Genomic DNA, 20,553 nt, shown 5'->3' on the forward strand with positions numbered 1-20,553 from the left:
ATTAGGATTTTTTTTCTTCAAGTTATATGTATTCCGATGAGACACTTAACAATATTTGATCAAGCTGATTTTTGGCACACACGTAGAACTCGACGAGCTCTACGCGGTGAACGTCTCTGATCGCCGGACCAATGCCGGCAAGGCTCGCCAGCGAGTGCGCAGCACGAAGCTGCACAGTAGTTTCCCCTGGTCCCTTTTTTAATTAGCAGTCGTGATTAAGAATGTGGACGCATTAATAGTACATAGAGATTAAGAATGTGGATGCAGGACGCTTTATGTTCACATACATTTCCATGGGCTCATAAAGTTAAGAACAAGGGGCATATGCCTTCCAAGGACCTTTTTGTCATTTTTTGTCCGGAGAATAGAGGAATATGCTTTCAAGTTCAAATCCGGCAGGGCATATCCTAAATCTAGTCGGTTCCTTCCATCAGCATTTGAAAGTTGGCATAAAACTGGGGGCTAGACTTAAGGGGTGTTTTCGGTAGTGAAAAATTTGTAAATTTTTATTTGTGGTTGAGAAGTTATTAGGTATTTTCGGTAGTGAATAAGTTGTATGTCAAGTTGTTTCCGGTAGTGAATAAGTTGTTGATAGGTTTGTGGATAAAGAATGTGGAGTTACTGTAGTAAAATACTAAAACTTTTATGTTAGTAAAAACGAGATGGTAAAATGCTGAAACTTTTTTGTTAGTAAACACGAGACGGTAAAATGCGTTGAGTTTTTAGTGTTTTTTTTGTTAGTGGAAACGGGGCCCAAGTCACATAATTCACGTGCTTGAGCGGGTGCGTCTTCGAAACACATGTCAACCTACCAAAATTTTCATAGCAAGAATTGACAACGTGAACGCAATTTGAGGATCTAGAGCGAGAGTGTAGGATATTTTGAAAGATTATGTGGCTATGGCCCGAACTCGTGACATACTACGTACCTCGTTTGGATTATTCAAGCTTACCTTATCCAAAATAAATTATGAATGAGTCAAGCTAGCTCGAAAGTACTCGAACGAGCTTGGAGTGCATACACAAGCTTGGAGGTCGATAACAAAGGGGGACCTACAAGTTTGGCTCGAGCTAGTTTAGTTGAATATCTTCGAGCTAGCTAAGTTACATTGTTCATGAACAATAAACAAAGTCACTTGTGGCAGGTAAACAGCTAATACCAGCTCCTAGGTCTTGGGTTAAGGTTAAATAAATCTTCTAAATACTTGCTCCATATAACCTGCAATAATATGCCTATTCTACGCGCGCCAACCGTTAGCCGCATGGCTTGAAAACATGGTGTTCAATCTTCTGTCTACATCCCATCCTATCGTCTGGTTAAAAATAAAAAATAAAAAATCCCGTCTTTCATTTTTTAATTCCTATGAAAAACATGACCTTTGGTGACTCCCAAAGGCTGCTTTAATTATCTCCACGTTTGGATTAGTCCAAACCTTATTGTTTTTTAATTTTTTTTTTGTGGGTCTTAATTAATCCCAACCTTCCACGTGCTGTCCTTTCTCTTTCCTTCCTTATGATTTTTTTTTTTTTTTTTTTTGTTGTTGTTGCAAATATTGTACTCCTATATATTAGCGGGGAGTTAGTACGTTAGTTCACAATGTGTTTTAGAGGTTATTTATAGCTTTGAATTCCAAACACCCACGATGGAGATCAAACCCTAACCTTCCACATGAAGATCAAGAAATGCCAATTGGATTAGAGCCCATTAACCATTCCTACCGATTGGAAGAGCCTTTTGTTAGTGATTAAGAATGTGCCCTTTCGAGGTCCTTTTTTCCTTTTTTGGGTGAACAAAAGTATATGCTTTCGAGGTCTTTTTTTTTTCTTTTTTGGGTGAACAAAAGTATATTCGTTCAAGTTTAAATCCAGCGGGGCATATCCTAAATCTACTCGGTTTCATCAGCATTAATTGTTCACTCACAGTATAGTACTACTGGTTTGAGTCAGGACACTAACACCCGGATCCGTTCCGTTAAAGTTCTTATTTTCTATTTTACGAGACATATCATTCTTTTATAATACATCATCTTGAATTCAAAAAATAAGTACTTATTTTCAAATACCTATTTCCATTAGCGTAACAGAATTATTCGTTTGAAAGTCCGCATAAAAAGTGAGGTCTAAAATCGTGACATACTAATTCACTTGAAATATTATTCGAGATTAGCTTGTTCAAAACATATTATGAATGAGTCAAGACCGAAGTACTCGAGCTTAGAATATACTCAAGCTTGGAGGTCGATAACTAAGAGGGGCGTGCAGGTTTGCCTCAAGCTAATTGATTGAAACATCTTCCTCTATTTAAATACTAGTGCGTTGACAATCATGAATTATTTTCCTCCTCTATTTTCACATACATATCTTGGAAAACAATAACGCTACGCCTACCGACTCCCAAGGTGGTGAACTCCCACCGAATTATATACGACGTTGTTTTGGATCAGTTTTTTGGGTGGTTAAACATTTGGTTTTATGGTTCTCTTGGGGCTCTTCAACAAGAGTCCCATAGTTAAAAATTAATTATGATCCTTTAGAATAAAATGATCAGACAAATAAAATCTTTATACCAATTCAAACGGATTTGGAACAGTTAATTTTTTTCATTTGGTTTTATGGTTCTAAGGGACAAAAGGGCCCCACCCATACACTTTGTTTTGTGTCTTGCCTATTTAATTTTATGTTTAGCTGAACCAAAATGTGTGGTGAAAAAGGGATCTGGAAACACTAAATAATCACTATTATATATTCAATCAATAATGCGTTATCTAGTGAAACATGCATTCGAGTCTAGATGACAATTACGAATGTATGTTGATGGATCACGCTAAGTTTGATACTTTGATACCATGCATTAAACTTCCTTTGGTTTCTAAATACACACGTTAAAATGACCGATCGACTATTATAAGAGATGAACAGTTTCGATAATCTCGAACAAATGCTGGTTTATTCTATCATGATCCGCATCTGTACTACTGCTTCCTTGATTGAATTATTTATTCAAAACACCCTTTAATCTAACTTTTGTATTTAACTTGTACTGTTAAATGTCGGATGAAAAGACAGATAAAAAAATTGCTTGAATGAAATGTACCTTAGTAGTATTATTTTCCATAGATTACTGGATAAGAAAATTGCAGAGGCATTCAGAAGATAGATTTACTAATATTTCTTCCCTTGCAAGAATATGCTTTCTTTCATCCATCCCAAATTCCTCTTCCCCTGCAAGAATATGCTTTCTTTCATCCATCCCAAATTGCTCTACCCCTACAAAGGTCTTGCAATTTTTAAATAAACAATAAAGCGCTTCCGTTCATATTTCTTTGAATTTCCTTGCACCAAATTAAAGTTGTACATAATTTCTTCTATTCGGCATAAAAAAGTTTTAAATATTATAAACGAAATTATTTTTATTTTTAATATCAAAATTGCACGACTTTTCCCAGAAGTCCTGCAACTTGGGACTGGGGGAGTACATGTGAGAGTCCCTATTGAGAAAAAACTTCTTTCGGAGGCTCCGTAAAGAAAGTTTTTACAGAAGTGTACAATTTCGTCCATCCAAAAGTATTTTGGGCAGTACAGATTTTAAATAAACTATTCGTGCGAATACTTTAAATAGTTAAACTATTCACGTGAATAGTTTATTTAAAATCTGAACCGTCGATTACAGAGACGAACTGTGAAATGGGATAGCGCGGAAACTACTTTTATAGAGCCTCTGTGAAAAAGTCAACCTCGTCCCTATTATTTATGTGTGTGATTATTTTTTTGGCAGTTGATCTGATCAAAGTCAAAGCCAGTTTTTTAAAAAGCTTGGTGGCCACGTGTAAATGCGAACCCGTTTCTCCTCGTCGCATATTTGGATATCCAAATCTCCTAATTAAGCCATTTTCTTTCGGTAATTCCCAAGATTCTTTTTCCCCAATACTTTATATATGGTTAGCGGAGAATTAATGTGTTAACAATCAAAAGGGGTTTAATGTCTTTCTACAGATTCAAATCCCAAATCTCCCATTTGCAAAGTAGGAGGCTAGGTATAATTAGATGGGCTAAAAGCCATTCTCGTAGTTTGTTGTGTATGTGTGTTTATGTAAGAAACCTACTCTATATATCCTAATTTTTAAGGGGTAGAGAATAAAGTCCTACGGTGAGACTCGAGTCTCGAACCCAAAACTTGGTCTTGGTGAATGAAGTACCTTACCACTTTGGGCTACCCTTTGTTCTTGACTCTCGATCCAGGTAGTTGTTCTACTTCTTCCTCGATTTTTTTTTTGTTTTTTTTTTAATTTTTAAAACTAGACGTAGTTGTTCTACTAATGTAGCCAATTTTCAAGACAAAATTGTTAACGCATCCAACTCAAGATCAATTGGCGATAAGTGGATAGTTTGGCGATGAGTGGAGAGGACCCAAATAATATTAAGTGATCACCTATTTTATTTCCAAACAATATAGGACTACATTTTCTTAACATAAACCGTTGATTGAATAAATGATTTTTTCGATAATCGGGTGCACATCAACTTAAGCGCATGCATCTCAATTAATTAATTCCCAAATTGTGAAGAAGTAATGACTGGTGAAATCTCTAATGGCCCCCAGATTAAAAACATTTCAGTGACTAACTAATCATATCAGGTACTGTTACAATGTTGTCATTTGAAGATCACCGCTGTAACGTCACAATGTTGTTCTTTGAGGATCACCATTGTAACGACTACCTCGTAAAAACATGTTTTTTTGGGAGATTTTTAACAACATGTTTTAAACAAAATGAACGGCTCCGATCATTTGCTGGGATTCTAAAAACAAAAGGTGTTATTTTAGGTGTCATTTTAACCGCCCATATATATAGATTAAATTTCTGAAAGGATTGACAAGAAGAAGAAAATGAAAGATAGTATATCATCATCATCAAATTTATCATGTTGCAACTCCTTCATTTTTGACCATTGCATGTCACTCAATATAGTCCAAACATGCCCTTTCTTAACAAGCAAAAGAGCTTTTCAAAAAAAAAACAAACAAGCAAAAGAGAGAAAAAAGAAACTTTCAAGCGCAAGATAATGTAAACCAAAAACCATGTACGAGAGCATAAAAGTATCACTCTTTTTGCATTTTCAGCGATAAAAGTAGTAATTACGCTAGCATAATGAACTTGTTATTTTTGCCCAGTATAACACGCATAAAAATTTGTAGGCTCCTATGCTCGGAAAAAAAAAATCGTGGCTCAAGACGCAAGCTTTCCTCGCCTTCCGTGAAAGACTAGTCTGTTTTTATGTTTCACCGCCTCATAAACATAACCAAACAAGTCACTCTCTCACATCTGTCACTCACATTTTTCTCATGAACTTTTTTTTTGGGTACTCGTCACCATGCACATGAAAAAGTCACGGCCAAGCCACTAAAAGATCATATCTTCACCTGATCACCTCGTCTAAGTAATCACTTTTTGCCGGTTTCTTGTCGGTTTTTGTTGGAATTTCGTTCGTTGGTTTTGGAATTCGGTTGTCAGAATACTGGCTGATGATCAAAGGAGTCGAATCGCCATAGTGCGTTGTGGGACTCTGGAGTGAAAAGCTTGTAAATTTAGGCCTCATAGTTATTGTCTCTGGTTTGGGATTGATAACCCTCTTTGATTTATGCTTATTTCATATGAATAAAATCTCCTACCATTTTGGCAAAATAAAAATAAAAATAAAGCAACCACTTTTTTTTAGTGCATGTTGGTTTATGGGACATGAGCATCGCTTTCAAATGTAGTATATCTATCAAATGGAGTTAGGTCCCGTTCCAGAAACGGTAATAAGTACTTATTTTTAAAAAATATAATTTCAAGCTCAAGAATCATGTGTTTTATGCAAATAATTTTTCTAGCAATATAGATCTTATTTGATAGATCTCATCGAGATCTTTTAAGTTTGAAAATGTGAAATAAGCTGTTTATTTTTTAAAAGAATTTTTGGAACAGGGCCTTAAAATATTTGATGTTGGATTTAAATTCTCGAATGTATGGTGGCGGATGCAGGATTCTTGATGCGGGGAACCGAATCACATATATTCATAAATTAACAACAAAATAGCATCCTCATATAACAATACAATTTTGAAAGGATATTTCTTAATAATTTTTACAAACAAAACCTACAAAATTGAAAAAATATTGTAATAATTGAAAAGTTTGCCGGAACCCGAACCCCGCTTGCACACTCAACCCGCCCCTGCGGATATATAATGTAGTACAACTTTTGTAGCACTTCCAGGGAGTACCACTTTTGTACTTTGGATGTTTCGGAGAATGTACTTCAATAGTTCTACTGCTTTTTTCGTCCCATTTTCATGATTTGTTATTCTGTTTGTTTTTTTTTTTTGTTTTTTGTCTATATATTTTAGTGTGAATTTTGAAAAATATATAATATGGATCTTGTTTGATAGATTTCGATTAGTTTTATAGTACAAAGTTTTCAAAATTATGACAAACATTAAAGATTGAAAGATATAAATAATTAAAAAATGGCACGCAATTCAAAAATGAATAATAAAAATGGGACAGAGTAGGGATGGCAATCCCGGCCGCCCCACCCCGCCCCGCCTCATTCCCCGCCCCAAATGGGTTGAGGATTCGGGGATTTTTCGGGGATCGGGTAGGGGATGGGGATAATTTTTTTTAAAAATTGGGGAACGGATAGGGGGATGGGTATGAGTCTGTTCCCGCCCCATCCCGGCCCCGTTTGTGTATATATATAAAATAAATAAGTTATATACATAAATGAAAATTATATAGGAGTACTATATATACATAAGTGAGGAAGAAAAAAGAAACTAAATCTCACTGTCAATTAAGATAGAAGTAATTGAATTCACTTACCACGGATAGAAGATTAGTAGAAAGAAGAGCTCAAATCGATAGTTCTAGTCAGATAAATATTGTTCACGTCGGAAACTCATGAAATAGCGTCGTATTGAGAGACTAAGAAACGAAGCTTTAAAGAGCTCTGCGTGTGTTGTTTGTTCTTAGCGTCTTGCTGCAGGAGGGATACCGGATTAAGAATACCGGTTTTTCCTGTGGTTCCAGTTGGATCCCCGATTCCCCACGGGGATTCCCGTTCCCCGTTTGGGGAGGGGATGGAGGGTAAAAATAATTCCCCGGTGGGGATCGGGGAGGGGATGGGGATGGATTTGGATTCGGGGATCAGGGACGGGGATAGTGGTATCCACCCCCTACCCCCCATTGCCAACCCTAGGACAGAGGGAGTATGACTTTTAAAAGAATGATTTTTTCTAAAATGACTACTCATAATTAAAATTTTTTTTTCTGTTATCCGAATAGTTTTTCTTTTGGAGAAAGAAATTCGCATTTATCCACTTCATTTTCTATCCATTTTACCCTTATTTTTAGGTATGACATGAGGGGAAATACTTATTTACGTACGGACCAATCACAATCGTTCAAAAGTGTTTTGGACGGTCTGGATTTTAATGAAATTTTTAGGAAAAAAGTTCACACTTCTCCAGAAAAGTTTCATTAATATCTCGACCGTCCAAAACATTTTTGAATGGTCATGATTGAGTCCAGAAATAAGATTTTCTCAGGAGGTGAGATCCCAAATGAGAAGACTTGCGGAAAAAGTAAAGGAAATTCAAGATGACTTGTCAATCATACAAGTTTACAAGAGGATCCATCAAAAGTAAGGCTGTAAACGAGCCGAACCGAGCCGAATATTAGAATACTCAGATTCGTTCGTTAAGTTTTTTAGCGAACTCGAGCTCGAGCCGAACTCAATGAAAATTATGACGAGCCGAACTCGAACCGAGCTTGCCCAAGTTTGGGTCGAACTCGAGCTTGTTTACGAGCCTTAACGATTCAATAATATCATATTTTTATGTTCTTATACAGGTCTAAAACTGCAAATAAAATTTTCATTATGTACATAAATATGTTCATATACATATAAAAAGATAAAAACATATACATAAGTAAATTTTTAGTAATTGTAAACGTTTAGACTTGTACAAATTTTAAAATTTTTACTATATAACTATATAAAATCCCCATGATACACATATACTTCAGCTTCGCGAGCCTAATCGAGCCGAATACTGCTGCGTTCATGTTCGGCTCATTTATGAAACGAGCCTAAAATTGAGGTTCAGGTTCGGTTCATTTAGTAGACGAATCGAACTCGAACGAGCCTTTACCGAGTCGAGCCTCGAACAGTTCACGAGCGGCTCAGTTCATTTACAGCCCTAATCAAAAGAGAAGCCCTCGTTGTTCCAGGAGGGGCATAGTTGTATTTTAGCACAACCTTATCGAGATCGTGGGCCCCGCAATGACTAGGCAGAGGAGAAGACGGTGGCGGATTCACGGTCAATAGGACTTTAAAAACTTAACAAAGTGGAAATCAAGTTAATTAGGGAAATAAATCATTGATAATTAATTAAGGATACAAAATCTGACACACAATTAATTACAACCGTTTGATGCAAATGGACCCTATGTTCAACGGAGGAAATAGATTCATGTAGTCGACCCCAAGTGATTGGGACGTAAGGCTCGGTTTGGTTTGGTTTGATTTTGTGAGATTCGCTTATTCACAACAATTTATGTCCGTATCTATGTACACAAATCTTTGCATACAAATTTTCTTACATGCAATTACTATAAAATATAAGAAAAGTAATCTTCTACTATATTTTGTTCTTTAAATGTAATTGGTAAATAATTCTTAATTACTTAAAATGTTCAAAGTGCAGGAAAAATAAAATTTACAATGAATCGATAGTTAAATGTCTCAGGCGTTCGCCTAATGATTTAGAGATTTGCTCCTTTATAAGGTTTTTGTTCGAAATTTCTTAGGTGCGATCAACTCTTTTGGTACAGAACCCCACAAGCAATCGGTGGATTAACCTTCTTCTTTTTTTTAGACAAAAATGAGAAGATTGTATTGATAAACGTCGAGCGGCACTACTTACAAAACGGAGATTAGAACGTGGACAACGTCAAACTAATCGTCTAACAAATAAAACCGAATAAATCACAAGGCAATCGATATCTTTCATCCAAATCCAGGCATGACGTGACGCAACACTGATACTTTTAAACTCCTAACATCTAATTAGGAGTTTTAGATGAGAAAAAGTACAAAATTAAGGATAAAAGACATCAAATACCCAGATCAATTAACTCCCAAGAACTACAGATCTGTTAAGCTGTCAGGAGTTGCCCCTCTAAAAACATCGTGCAGTGGCTATTCAAAATTAATTGATTTGCGCATAAATTGATCCGAAAACTTGAATTATCCAAAAAGATTGCAAAATTTATGACTCAGAGATAAGCACAGCCCACGTCGGCATGGGGTTAGAAAAACCTCCCCTTAATGAAAAAATGTAGAGAGAGAGAGAGAGAGAGAGAGAGAGGAGGCCAGGAGGGAGGAGAAAGGTTGATGAACGAAACCCGCCTCAAAGCAGCACTATTCGTACAGCCCGCTCCTTATATACTAGACTGTCGTCCACATTCACAACTGTACATCTCTACATATATATTATCCGCACATATACACATATATCCAACCAATGGCAGTGGCGGAACCGTCGCCGGCGGCGAACTCCCGGCAGCAGATGACGAAGCGCGAGGTTTACAACGAGGTACTCCGCAGGCTGAAAGAATCGCCGAATGTCGAGGAGGTTGAACAGCCTGGCTTCGACGATCAACTTTGGGCTCACTTCAATCGTCTCCCCACTCGGTACCCTCGCGATACATACATATGTTTACTTTTACGCATACTTTTGTAAGATAGATGTGTGTATCAATGTTTTAAATAAATATCGGCCGGTATGTAGCCTATCGGTTGATAGGTAAAGGATTTTAGCCTTCCGATGCCATTACACCTAGATATACAGTGAGACAGGAGATCGCATGCGTATCGGCTGGTTCTATTTATCGGTGTATTTCCGAGCGAGCCGAACAGTTGATGTTTTCTCAAATTTAACGAGCTTCACGCTGAATTCTTGTTTATGAGGCTATCCGATATCAAACGATCTTTAGTTAAGCAGATCGCGAGTAGCCTGGATTTTTTTGAAAATCATAAGTTGCATGAGTCGATTTTTCAATAAGTTGAATGAGTCGAGTAGTAACTTGCTTAAGTTTGGTTAGGAAGATTTAACGAGCTTCAAAATTATGTTCAACTGTGAATTTTTGTTTGTTAGGTTATCCGATCTCAAATGATCTTTAATTAAGCAGATCGCGAGTAGCTTGGATCTTTTTGAAAATCATAAGTTGAATGGGTCGAGTAGTAATTTGCTCAAGTTTGGCTTGAAAGGTTAGCGAATTTCGGAAAATGTTGAAGCTTGGTTGTTTATTCAATAAAGTAATCTTGAACGGGCTTTTAACGAGCGAACATGAGCTCGAACTCGAGTAGCTTGGTTCTTTTTTTAGCGCTAGTTCTTTCATTTCATGTATCAATGGTTGCATCTCAAGGCATTTTTTTTTTCTAGGAAGCTGAGCTTTGTCACGGCTTATCAACCAAGGATTTATAAAAGTTGATTTTTGAGAAGCTCCAATTTGCTGCTTTTGACTTTTGATTTCAATTAGTAGCTTTTACATATATAAGCTCCCATTGCAACACACATTTTACTACTGTATCATGGACACTGAATATTGTGGCTGCTGGAATGAGTTAATTATTCAGTATAACGATATTGGTGAAAGTATTTGACATTTTGACGTGGATTTTGATCTTGTGCATTGCAGTTATGCACTTGATGTGAATGTGGAGAGGGCGGAAGATGTTCTGATGCATAAGCGTCTATTGCAACTGGCTCATGATCCTCTTAATAGACCTGCGTTTGAAATTCGGCTAGTGCAGGTAAGTCTATTTGCTTTGGCAGCATGATTGAATTGCTTCATTGACAATGAAGATCTCAATTCCATTGAGACTAGTCCTCGGCAGTAGCGGCTCCAAACATTTTTGTTAGGATAGCCATTCAGAAAAACTCAAATCTATGGGCTTTATTCGAGTAACTGTAACTAAAAGATAGATGTACAAGTTCTCACATGTGGAAGTCATTACATAATAGTCTCATAATCAAGATCCAATCAAAGACATCTATTTCATTCAATGGTATAGTGCCAGACTCCATGTGCCGTTTGAGTTTTCCCCTATACTCTACGACGCAGATTCATGACTGATTTGCTTGGCCTTTGGTATAATTTTGTTTTGCTGATCCTTCAAGATGACTGATGAATAATGTATAACACAAGCGATTTTCTTATGTTTTTCAGTTTGTTCCCTCCAATTTCTTCATTTGCCTTCACGGCATGGGACCTCCTTTGTTGCTAAATTCCCGTCTGAGTGTTGTGTTGTAATTGTAAGCTTAATTTGTGGGGTCGTGTGAGGTAAGGTTAGGGTGCAAATTGAGTGAGTGGGGAAGACAGAATTAAGAGAAGTGGTCGGGGGGTTTTGCAACTGGAAGAGATTGGTTGGGAGTCTGGAGTTTATGATGTATATATTATATAATGTATTTGCTATATGTGTGTGGTGTAGTGTTGGGTGTGGGAGTGAGAGACCAAAGTGACCTGGGAAAGAGGGGGAGGTTGTGAGTTATGTGTAATGTTTATTGTTTTGAATATTATGGAAATCATTTTTTCGTTATTTGTGTGAAATAACTCACCTCCCATCACGATGCACTTATCAAAATTGGCGTAGTCCATCTAAATTGATTTATGCAATTCATTTTGGCAAATGCTCTCTCATGCAGGTTCCACCCATAACCGCTGACGGAAATACTGATGATTCTACTCGTCCAAGTTCTCTGCGGAATCGAGGTCCCCAAAGGTCTAATTTCTAAGTAAATAGATTACAAGTTTGCTTTGTTTTTACTGCACGTAGGTTCTGTAGCTTGTGTGAGTTGTTTATGAATGGAATTGGTTTTGTTATTCAATCCATTGTTCTACTCGTTAACTCTTATAGATTATGCTAAGATCTATACGTTTTCAATATGTTAGCATTCATCCACCACCTGCTTTTGGTTCATCTCCAAATCTCATAGCACTTGCACTAGAAGATGGGGACAGTACTGTTCGCGGTCTTCAATATTCCCGGTACATAATGCGAAGATTCAATTAACGTCTTACTTTTCTGTCAGTAGTCCTTGTTGATAGAACATTTATCATGGTCAGCTTATGCCTAGAACATCTTTAATGGCTCTATAGAAGTTCAAAGCATATGTGAACGTGAATTTTTGTGGAACAAAAAAGAGGTTGCATTTACATTTCCTTGCATGTTTTTCATTATCTGCTTTTGCCTATTAGTGTTATTCTTAGGAAGGAATTACAAACTTTATTTTATAGAGTCGTTTACGGGGAGTGTGGTTCCTAGCATTATATCCTCACTCATTTGTTCATAAGATAGGCACTAATTTTCAAAGAATGAGATCTTATCTCCCAGTCATCAATCATTCAATTGCTCAAGTACAATAATCTCAATGCAACCTTCAGTCTATGATAATAATGCAACTCTAGGATTATCTTTTTTTTTTTCCAAAGGGAAAATGTCCCTTTTCCAAAGTATTTTGCATGTCTTTGTAGTCGTGAAGAAGTAAAAATCTCATGCAATAGTACGCTAAAAAGGAGAATAACCTTTCTCATGGCCAAGGGGACAAGGAAACATGAACCTTTTCATCATTCAAAATCATTGAAAGCACAAAACATATGTAATCTGAATAATGGAATACATGATTAGGAAGCGACTGATAATTTAATTGCAAATCCGATTAATTGTGAACGTATACACTAGTATATCAGTGGTAGATTTTTTAATTCATTACTACAAAGCTATCTGCAAATGTATATCCTTTCTATTTTTAGTGATTCGTGATGTTACTGTTTTGCATTATGTACCTTATGTGCTTTTGTGATTGACAATTATACAGACCCATGCATGAAATCACGTTTTCAACAGATGACAAGCCAAAGGTCCTCAGTCAGGTAGGTAATGTGTTTGCTTATGTTAATATAGTTATTAAATCCTTATTTGATTCTGTAGAAATTAAGTCAAAAGCCCATATTGATCCCAGATGCTTTTACAAATATTGATCACCGTAATCATTTATAGTCAGGAAATGGGGAAGAAGATGTGGCTTAGACCAAGTCTTTCCACCCAGTTATGTTCCATGGGAAAATAATCCAGTCGCTCTTGATCATCACTTTCATCATCATCTTGATTACCGTTATCATTATTAGAATTTTTTAATTGGTAGGTTCACATTCTCACTATTAGGAACAAGACTCAAGAGGGCATGCATTCTGTATTGGTTATGATAAATTGTTATTCCCAAATGAGGATAGTTGAATACTCTATAATTTTATGTTTAATGGTGTTTGACTTTATTGCTTGAAAGAAATGAGATTACATTCAACTCTAGAACTGTCGTATATAGTCGCTGGTTTATATTCTCATAGAAGCTTGTAGCTTTACCATTGTTGGAGAGAAATGCATGCTCTTAAAATCTTGAAGTAGTAAATTTGGACCATCACAAATATTTTAAATTCGAAACTTATGCACGAAAGAAATGAAGTACATTCTTGCAAAAGAAGACCCCTTTTGAGTTTTGGCTATATTTTGATGTTTATACCACATAAAATATGCAGTTGACAACCTTGCTAGCTGAGGTTGGACTGAACATCCAGGAAGCCCATGCTTTTTCTACAACAGACGGGTACTCCTTGGATGTCTTTGTCGTTGATGGTTGGCCTTATAAGGTAATTTTTTTCATACTGTTTCTTCCAAATATGTAGGTGGGGTGCTTATGCCCTTGTGTTAAAGTTACCTCGGGTATAGTAGCTTTTCAAGTTTTACTTTCTTGTTGACTTGTGGCATCCATCAATTTTCTTTCAAAAGGCAATTCAGATCTTCATTATGCATTTTTGCCCGCGTAAGACTGCCATAATTGTTCCTTATGTGTTAAGAGTTTTTTTCTCTCTTAAAATTGCATTTCTCTACATTTTTAATTAGTTGATATAGGAATTATTTGGAATTTTTGCTACATTTTTAATATTTCAGATTAGTTAATCTGAAATTCAAATAAAACTGAAGCTCTTTGAATTATCTTTATATTATCATGCCTATGCTTCGATATTTCTTAACCCATTTTTCCTCTTTCGACTTGGTAGGAAATTTTTTTGATCCATTGTTTCGTTGATTTAGGAAATTGAGCAGCTCCGCACAGTAATAAAGAAGGAATTGTTGAAGATAGAGGTATTCCCCACTAATTTTTGTCGCAATGTTTTGTCTATGAAATTCAAATCCTTCTTGTTGTGTTGGAAGGCATTAGCATGGTGGTTTTGCTATTTGTGATATTTTGGTTTTTTTATGTGGTTGTGACATTTGAGGATTAAGGTTGCAGTTTCTCGACTCTTGGGTCTTAAACTTCATCGACTTGGGATTCGGATACTCCTTGTTCCAATATTGGTACCTAGAAGGCATAGTTTTGAACTTCTCAGAACTTCCCTTTTCTAAACTAAAGAGAATAACCGAATTGATGTTTAAGATGTTTATATCGGGCTTATCTTTAGACTATGACTTGCATTCATTTGTTAGCTCCCTGAGACTTTCTCTATTAAAATGCCCTAGTAAAATAAAGCACTGGGTCGGTGAGGTTTTCTTGCAATTCATTTGTGCAGACATTCCACTGTGATTGATATACTTATCATTTACTGAACTGAAGTTGGAATGAGATCCTCAAATGCGCATTATTACAATTGTAATCTTACATGGGGCAAGATATATTTCTGTGCATCATCTCACGATTTTACTGTTTGTAATTTTTAAGTATTTATTGTTGGGGTAGTGGAATACAAGTTTACATGAACAGTCATTTTTAACAGAAGATCCAACTCTTTGTTCGTCTAATACATGTGTAATCATTTTCTCTAAAATTGTGTTCTTGTGATGTTCCTTTTGGTGACGTAAGAAACTTTGAGAATTTTGGTATATGCTTAAGTGATGACGTGTGTATTGCTACTAGAACAACATCGAATTAACGCAACTTTTTCCTATGCATATTTTGCTTGAATTATGTCAAAATTCCTGCAGTCTTTACTTTGTTTTTATGTTTAACGTGATTTCCTTCTCCATTGCAGTTTTCGATTGTCCGTTATGAATTGATTCTCAACTTAAACTTGTTGAGTTGATTCTTAACATTTTGAGTTGTTATGCAGAACCGGTATTTGCCAAAGCGTCTTTTGAAAGCTCATGTGGATGAGCAGGAGCAAACAGTTATTCCACGTGAAATTGATCATTTGAAAATTCCTAATGATGGGACTGACGTGTGGGAAATTGATCCTCGACTTCTTAAATTCGGGAAACAAGTTGCTTCTGGGACATATGGCGATCTGTAAGTTTAGCTTATCTTCGACACGTCTTCTGAATCTTCTGATTGCGCAAGGTCTTCAATAACTAAAATCCTTTTTGATGTTTTGTTCGGATGCACACACTAGGGCAGCAAATTCACCCAAAAGAGGCATGAGTCCTAGTTTTCTTAACTTACCTATCAAAACAACTAAATCTTATTAGGGCCCATCTTATTATTGATGCAGATACAAAGGTACTTACTGCAATCAGGAAGTAGCTATCAAAATCCTGAAGCCTGACCAAATAAATGCAGACTGCCGGAAGGATTTTGCTCAAGAAGTATTTATTTTGAGGTTTGTCAAATCATTACTTTTCGATTGAGTTTATATCATTATATGTGTAGTTATTTTGCATATATGGTGCACCCCTTTTGCTGAACTACTACAATCCCATTAATGACACATGATGAATGTGATCATTCCTGAAGCTTCTAGCAGCAATAATTACGCTTTCTTACGCTTTTCTTGTTATTCCTTTTCTTTTTTTCCCAAATATTGATTTCAGTATAGTGAGTTATCATCTCACTCTAGTTATCATCTTTTTCACTGTGATGAGGGAAATGTTATAGTAGAAAACAGATAATGCAATGATCTAATTTAAAAATGTTTACTTTAGGTCTTCCAACTTGCTCCTCTTTTTGACACTTGCAGGAAAGTTCGGCACAGGAATGTTGTACAATTCATTGGTGCATGTACCCAATCTCCAAGCTTATGCATTGTTACAGGTATAATCGTGTGTCTCCATGTATGTCTAGGGGAATGCATTTTGTAGTTGGAGTTTTTCGTCGTCTTCTTTTGGAGCATTTTCTTATTCTAACTATTCAAAGTTTTTGTGTTTTATCTTCACAACTCCAGAATTTATGTCTGGTGGAAGTGTGTATGACTATCTCCACAAACGAAAGGGTACTTTTAAGCTACCATCTTTATTAAGAGTAGCAATCAATATCTCAAAGGGCATGGACTACTTGCACCAGAACAATATAATTCATAGAGACTTGAAGGCTGCCAATCTTCTGATGGATGAGCATGATGTGAGATGGTTTCTTTATTGTATTCTTGATACTGCGAAACTTGTTTTTTTATTTTTATATCGTAATTTCGGTTCGCCAGGGAACTCATTCCTATTTTGAAGCATTGACAATGCGCAAAACTTTTCACTTCGTTCACCCAACCCAATGTGAGCTTCTGGTGTGTTGTCACTTTGTAGACAGATATGCATCAGCATAGTAGTTACTGTCATAAAATCTCAGCTTGAATCATCTCTTCTCATGTCATCCATCAAATTTTTTTGAAGAGCTATCAGTTGCGGACACTTTTTATATTGGCAACAGTTGAATTCAATGAAATCCGAGATTCTTTCTGCCTTGTCTAATCCCCAAAAGTCTTTATCAGTTCCATTGATATGGTATTTACAAGGCATTGAAATTCAGTATGATTAAAGACTAAGTCCAAGCAATGTCTAAAAAACACTCTGTATAATATTGTGTTACAGGTTGTTAAGGTGGCTGATTTTGGAGTTGCTAGAGTAAAAGCTCAATCTGGAGTTATGACGGTAGAAACCGGGACATATAGATGGATGGCTCCTGAGGTATTTGTATTTTGAATGAAATCTTGTTCTAAGCCAGATATGATGCCCTATAGGATAAAAGATGATATGAGGAACAACAAAGACATACTTGACCATGGTAGCAGAGTGCTATATGATGTGGTTTTCGTGAGTGTTCAGTACTTCAGTCAGTTCAGCATGAAAAAATTTAGTCAATAGTGAACACTTGCCGCTTAAGCCGTGTTGCGGCCACTTATTGCTCGTGATGCCTCAGATTCTGCTTTTGGCTTACAGATCAAAAGCAACTCAAATAAGCTTAACAGAACTGATTGTTTTGCCTATCAAAAAAACAAAGCTGATTGTTTAGAAGCTCCATTTTGATACTATTCAGCTTTTATTTAACTAACACCGAGAAAAAGGTGCTAGTTCTTGGTGACAATTGTTATGCATCTTCTAATGGAGGTTGACTTCATTATTTGCTTCTGATATTTCTTCTGCGTTAAAGGTTATAGAGCACAAGAGTTATGACCACAAGGCTGATATTTTTAGCTATGGAATTGTAATGTGGGAGTTGTTAACTGGAAAGGTAACATTTTGTGGTGACAACCAATCAATTTGTGCTGACTTAAAAAAAAAAAAAATCAATTTGCTACAATTGTTTCTGTACCGTAATAGGCGTTCGCATTTGACTTTTTAGATTCCATACGAGTATTTAACCCCTTTACAAGCTGCCGTTGGAGTAGTTCAACAGGTAAATATCTATTTCCCTACCATTGTTGGCTTGTTAGTCGTTACTGGTTAGTGGTTACATGTAGGCATGTAGCTTTCACCACATTTTTTACTTTCAACTTAGTCTTCTGTAACGAGAAACCAAGCGACTGTCATTGCCTGGGTTTCAGGGTTTACGGCCTACCATTCCAAAGAACGCTCATCGAAAACTTGCTGAGCTGCTTCGGAAATGCTGGCAGCAAGATCCAACTTCAAGACCCGACTTTTCTGAAATAACAGAAATCCTGCAGCAAATTGCAAAGGAGGTAACCTCTAGTTCTATTTTGTGAATAATTGTACCAACTTTCTTGCATAGCTTTTATACACATTTCTTACCACGTGAGGTAAACTTGGTTGCATTAAGAGAAGCCAATGGTGTGTGTACTAATAAGAGAGGTTATTGATTGAAGAAGGTGGGAGGTCATAATTTGATTGGTAGTTGAGTTTTTGTTGTCTCGATCGAGAGAGAGGGTTGTAAAACCCGCTTCTAGGCAACCTTCTCAACAACTAAGAGATCCATTCGGAAACATGGGGCCGAATTGAAGGATTGAAGCACCGAGCAAGCTTCTGCTTTTGGTTTTTCCCAATTGCATAATCTCTATATGCAGTTTTCCCAACTGGTTCTCAGTTCTCACTAATCAAGCATGCTTAAAGATTTCCTATATATCTAGGCCAAACATGTAAGGTAACAGATGATGTACATGGAACAGGTTGAAGATGAGGGAGATGACCGACGCAAAGAGAAATCATCCGGCGGATTCCTTTCAGTCCTCAAGCGGGGACTTAACTGACGCAAAGGGGGACATGGTTTTTACAGTTATACATGAGCTAATACGTGTTTACATTTATAATTGTGGCCATTTCCCATCTGCTTTTTTCATCTGAACTCTGTAGCTTTTGTTCTATTGATCGACGTTTCATTGACGGTTCTTTCTGATACCCTTTTTTTTTTTGTTTTTTTCAATTTTGCTATGGGTACTACACATTTGTACCGAAAGGTGTACAACACGCTAAGGTAGAAGGGGGGCCACCGAAGAGTTCAAAATGAACTCAAAACAACATCCTGAAAATTAGAGAGAGAAAAAGGAACCCGTCTTTTTTTCAAATTCCAACTCTGAAAACCTACCCCAAACTCATCGACGCCGACAAATCCCCCCAAGCGCCATTAACGGCAACCGGCGCCTCCAAGTCCAAGCAAAAAATTGGTACGTCTCTCTCTCTCTCTCATGAGGTTTGGGATGCGAAAGGGGGCTATTGGTTGAGGTGAGGTTAGAGGTTGTTAAATGGGCTTTTGGGGGAGTCGATGTGCTGTGTAGGAGGAGAACGCGACGAGCTGGAGTGGAAAGTTGCGGCTGTGGAGGGGGAGGAGAGGGTGGTGGGTTTGATCTTAAAATGAAAACCCTATATCTTAAATTTTTTTGCTCTGTAAAATCCAAACTCAATTTTTTTTTCTTGATATGGGCTTCCGACCATGAATTTTTCTTGTTTATGGGGTTTGTGCTTCATCAGAAGAAAGCTCATTTCGACGGCGAACAACACTCTGTTACTCAAATGGCAGAGATGATCAAGCAAATCTCAACCTATGTGAAACATTCAATGGAGAATCTGGACTATGGTGTGGTTGCGGACAATGTTTGTATAGCTTGGTTGAGAACTTTAGTGACTTGTCAAAATGAACGGGATTGTATGTTTGACAGGCACATACCAATTTTTTGCTCGACCTTGGAGGCGCCGTTCGCCGATAATGGCGCTTTGGGGGATTTGTCGGCATCAATGGAGTTTGGGGTGGGTTTTCATAGGATTTTGGATAAAGTTTGAGTTCCTTTTAATTTCTCTAATTTCCTGGGTTTTGTTTTGAGTTCATTTTGATAATTTTGGGTGATTTCTGTTTTGGGTGAGCCCCCCCTACCACCTCAGCGTGTTGTACACCTTCGGTACAAATGTGTAGTATCCATAGCAAAATTGTTTTTTTTTTAATTTCTTTTTCTTAGAGTTATTCCGTGTGATTTTTTTATCTAGTGATTATTGTTTAGATGTTATGCGAGTTGTCACTCATGCAGCCCATTCTACCAATGTATGAATGACAACTGATCATATGGTATATAGAATATGGATATGGTCGCTAGGTATGGTTTTCATGGTATTGTTGTTATTGAGGAAAAAAAAAAAACTTAATTAAACTTTTTTTTTTTTTCAGTTAGACTTCTTATTTGTTTAAAATTGCACCATCTAGCATCCGATGCCCCCCTTCGTACACTGATATCCTTTTCTTGTGTTTTCTTTAAACGTGTATAGATTAGGAGTTATTTGTTAGATTTCTTAGAGGGTTTCAATCTAAAGCCAATTGGTAATAAGTGAAATACCCTCTATAATATATTAACCAAGCCCGGATGCATGTAGAGGTGACAGACCAGGAGATCAAGAGCTGAGCAATTGACTTGGGTGACGGAGATGACAGAAACTTTCATATGAGAGGTGAGGTCACCCAAGACCTAACTCTGATACCATGTTAAATTTCTTAGAGGCCTTTCAAACCTAAAGCCAATTCGCAATGGGTGGAGTAGATTATATGGGTGGCTTAGATAAGCAATGTGTGACAAGTTTAACATTATTAAACAAAATGTAAGTTATAAAATTTCACATTTCCATTCTAGAAACTCAAAAAGGTACTTATTTTCAAATAAGTATTTTTTTTTTTTTTACAATTTTCAAGCTTAAAAATGATGGAATTACTGAAATATAAAAATATGCAATATGGATCTTGTTTGAAAAATTTCATCGAGAGATCTTTTAAATGATGCAAAAAAAATAAAAAATTATTTTTGTAAGCAC

At 36.6% G+C, this 20,553-nt stretch overlaps 1 protein-coding gene across 4 annotated transcripts; it reads left to right on the plus strand.

The window, feature by feature from the left end:
• The first annotated feature begins 9,392 nt into the window (after positions 1–9,392).
• Positions 9,393–19,345, plus strand: LOC131325577 (serine/threonine-protein kinase STY46-like). 4 transcript variants are annotated; one of them, XM_058357900.1, is made up of 16 exons: positions 9,393–9,741; positions 10,749–10,863; positions 11,756–11,832; positions 12,003–12,098; positions 12,929–12,983; positions 13,647–13,757; positions 14,203–14,253; positions 15,264–15,391; positions 15,594–15,701; positions 16,059–16,132; positions 16,263–16,438; positions 16,900–16,995; positions 17,459–17,539; positions 17,651–17,704; positions 17,853–17,987; positions 18,432–19,345. In XM_058357900.1, exons 1-16 carry the CDS (start codon positions 9,572–9,574, stop codon positions 18,510–18,512), a joined length of 1,608 nt encoding a protein of 535 aa, XP_058213883.1. In that variant the 5' UTR covers positions 9,393–9,571; the 3' UTR covers positions 18,513–19,345. The 4 variants fall into 4 exon arrangements, with proteins under 4 accessions (XP_058213883.1, XP_058213885.1, XP_058213882.1 ...); XM_058357899.1 differs by having other exon boundaries at positions 9,395–9,741; positions 15,216–15,391; XM_058357902.1 differs by lacking the exon at positions 13,647–13,757.
• The last annotated feature ends 1,208 nt before the right edge of the window (positions 19,346–20,553 follow it).

The sequence above is a fragment of the Rhododendron vialii genome, chromosome 5a (assembly GCF_030253575.1).
Source record: "Rhododendron vialii isolate Sample 1 chromosome 5a, ASM3025357v1".
NCBI lineage: Eukaryota > Viridiplantae > Streptophyta > Magnoliopsida > Ericales > Ericaceae > Rhododendron > Rhododendron vialii.

Coding starts and splice junctions, on each gene's coding strand:
- LOC131325577 (XM_058357899.1), top strand. CDS start 9,572: ATGGCAGTGGCGGAACCGTCGCCGGCGGCGAACTCCCGGCAGCAGATG. Junction 15,392..15,593: donor TCTGGGACATATGGCGATCT/GTAAGTTTAGCT, acceptor TTATTGATGCAG/ATACAAAGGTACTTACTGCA. Junction 15,702..16,058: donor CAAGAAGTATTTATTTTGAG/GTTTGTCAAATC, acceptor TGACACTTGCAG/GAAAGTTCGGCACAGGAATG.